Consider the following 2,870-nt stretch of genomic DNA (forward strand, 5'->3'; position numbering starts at 1 on the left):
TAATTTTTGGTACGGGAAGTTCCAGCAATTTGCCTTAAGGCACGATGCCTTAATTGCATTAAGACAGAATTTCACTTACAGCTAGTTAATTAAAAATTCACACATCCTTCAATTTCGTGAACAAATTGGTCTATATTCCATGGATCACCACTTTTTCACTTTTTGAGAAAATATCTTCAATTTCATCAAACAAACAAAGACAAGTGTTGATAAAGCACTGCGCTTTTGACAGTCAAGAAAATGAGAGTAGGCGACTTTGGTTGCTCCAGCTTTTTCATCTATGGACAAATGTCACTTTAAACAAGATATTTAGGTTATGCCAAACTAGAGCCTAAAACACGTGTAATCGTTTCAAAATGAAAACTAAGAGAGGCAAATGTGTAAAAAAAAATAAACAAATTGCTGATGTTGAACCAGATGAATTACTCAGAGCACCACATTCATTCGTGATAAATCGCGGATTACCTGAATTACATGTGCGGGAGTTAACAAAAGATTTTCGTCGGGTTATGGAACCCTTCACTGCTTCATCTCTAAAAGTACAATAATTTTTTTTTAAGTTTTATTTACATATTTCTCCTTTTACATATACAATGTTTTTCTGATTACTAGGTTCGTAAGAAAAATACACTTAAAGATTTTGTATCTATTGCGGGATTACTTCATGTATCTCATTTGTGTGCATTCTCAAAAACTGAAACATCATTATTTTTTAAAATTGCCAGACTTCCAAGAGGTCCAACGTTATCATTCAAGGTTTGCTAGTTATATTTAATAATAAGAAAAAACAGATCATGTGATTCATTCTTTCATACATTATTTTAAGGTTCATTCATATTGTTTGTCGCGAGATGTTATATCAACGCTGAAGAAGCAGTTAGTTATTGAAGAAGCTTTCAAACACTCACCACTTGTAGTATTAAACAATTTCGCTGGAGAAGGAATGCATATGAAATTAATGGCAACAACTTTCCAAAATATGTTTCCTACTATAAATTTAAACAATGTTAACTTGAGTACTATTAGGAGATGTATTTTGTTAAACTATAATTCAACAACAAAATTAATAGACTTCAGACATTATATAATTAAAGTAGTACCAATAGGATTGTCAAAAGGAGTAAAGAAAGTAATACAAGGCAAAATCCCAAATCTAGCTAGGTGTGAAGATATGGGAGATTTTTTTGCAAAGTTAGTAGTATATTCATAATATTAATATATTAGCTGTTTCTTTCATATTAAAACTTTATAGAACTGGTGCTTTATCAGAAAGTGAATTTGAGGACGATGAAACAGGGCAAGTTAACTTACCTCAAAAATTATCTTCACGTGGTAATTTACAAGATCAAAAATCTTCTATTCGCTTGTCTGAGTTGGGTCCGAGGTATAATTATGATTAATTTTTTTTTAATAAAAAGTTTTGATTTTCTTGTTTAAACTATTTATTATTGCAGAATGACATTGCAACTTATGAAAGTTGAAGATGGGTTAATGGATGGTGAAGTTTTGTTCCATGAGCTAATAGTTAAGAGTGAAGAAGAAAAAGAAATGATTCTTAAGAAACGCCTGGAAAAAAAGTGAGTTGTTTTTTGTTATAAATTATACATAGATGAATTTATAACCTGTGTTTTTTTTTTAGAAAATTGAAAGAGAAACGAAAGAAATTGCAGGAAAAGAATGTTGAAAAGAAAGAAAATGAAAAGCTGAAGTTGAAGCAAAGATCTTTAGCTGGAATGGGAATTCGAGAAACTGATAAATTAATGGAAAAGGCAGTGAATGAAGCGAATGCAAATGATGATCAAGTTGATGATGATGCTGAGTATTACAAGGATGAAGTAGGAGCCAACCCTGATAGAGGTAGTATATAGTTCAGTATAAAACTGTTAATTTAGAAGTTTTTGCAAATTACAATGAGTTAGTTCATAGACACTTCTATCATAACGAATAATAAGCTAAATTTTACAGCTGTTATTTATTCCTTATTTCACAAATAACTAAATACATTATTGCAGATTTGTTTAATTCCCAAATTCGAGGTACAAAAAGATTATACAAAACCCCAGCACGCTATAATAAAAATAAGAAATTGAGGACTGACACAGAAACAGATGATAGAAATAAGAACTCAAAATATGCAAGTAAAGACAGATTACAAAAAGCATCTAAATTCAAAAGCAAAGGCACTAAGAAACTAGGAGGGCGTGGTAATCATCCCAAATATGGATGGCGAAATCAAGAACAAAATAACAATACAAAAAATACTAATATGAAGCGAAGTAAATAACAAAAATAAATAAAGCTGTGTATATTGTTTATATCGATAAAAAATTATATAAGTATCACACACATTTGCATTTTAATAAATATGTAATATATTTCATTAAATATCATAAACGAAATAGAATTAATTCAAACATAACATTTTATTTAAAAAAAAACTAGGTGTGACTTCATGGCCGTTGCTAATATATGGAAAACAATAAAATTTCGATATGCCTTTAATTGATAATTAGTTTTTTCATATTATATATATATATATATATATATATATATATATATATGATATTATATATAACTATGTATTTTATATATAAACATATTGATATTTATGACCAATGTGCATACAATTTTTTTTTTTTATATAAAAAATATACAAAAAGGTATAAATGAATTACAACTAAAAATCAATTGAGATAAAAAAAAACTACTTAACAATAATTCAGAATTAAAACTATTTTTACATGTTTGTACACTGAAGGATATTTTTTAAAATAAGAAGGCTGCTGTGAAATAAGTTCTCACGAAAATTAATCATGACTATCGGTTAATTCACAAACAGTTTCTTCAATTGTAAATACGATTTTGTTTGC

The 2,870-nt window shown here is 28.4% G+C and overlaps 1 protein-coding gene across 1 annotated transcript; it reads left to right on the forward strand.

Annotated features, from left to right (window-relative positions):
* Positions 1–313: 313 nt before the first annotated feature.
* On the forward strand, positions 314–2,367 carry LOC113377045 (protein Peter pan). Its single transcript, XM_026617212.1, has 7 exons — positions 314–539; positions 613–756; positions 827–1,191; positions 1,253–1,384; positions 1,455–1,577; positions 1,640–1,857; positions 2,013–2,367. The coding sequence occupies exons 1-7, from the start codon at positions 357–359 to the stop codon at positions 2,282–2,284; spliced, it is 1,437 nt and encodes a 478-aa protein (XP_026472997.1). The 5' UTR covers positions 314–356; the 3' UTR covers positions 2,285–2,367.
* The last annotated feature ends 503 nt before the right edge of the window (positions 2,368–2,870 follow it).

This window comes from Ctenocephalides felis, unplaced genomic scaffold (genome assembly GCF_003426905.1).
Source record: "Ctenocephalides felis isolate EL2017-DRISC unplaced genomic scaffold, ASM342690v1 CF-g0.4_SCAFFOLD_01886, whole genome shotgun sequence".
NCBI lineage: Eukaryota > Metazoa > Arthropoda > Insecta > Siphonaptera > Pulicidae > Ctenocephalides > Ctenocephalides felis.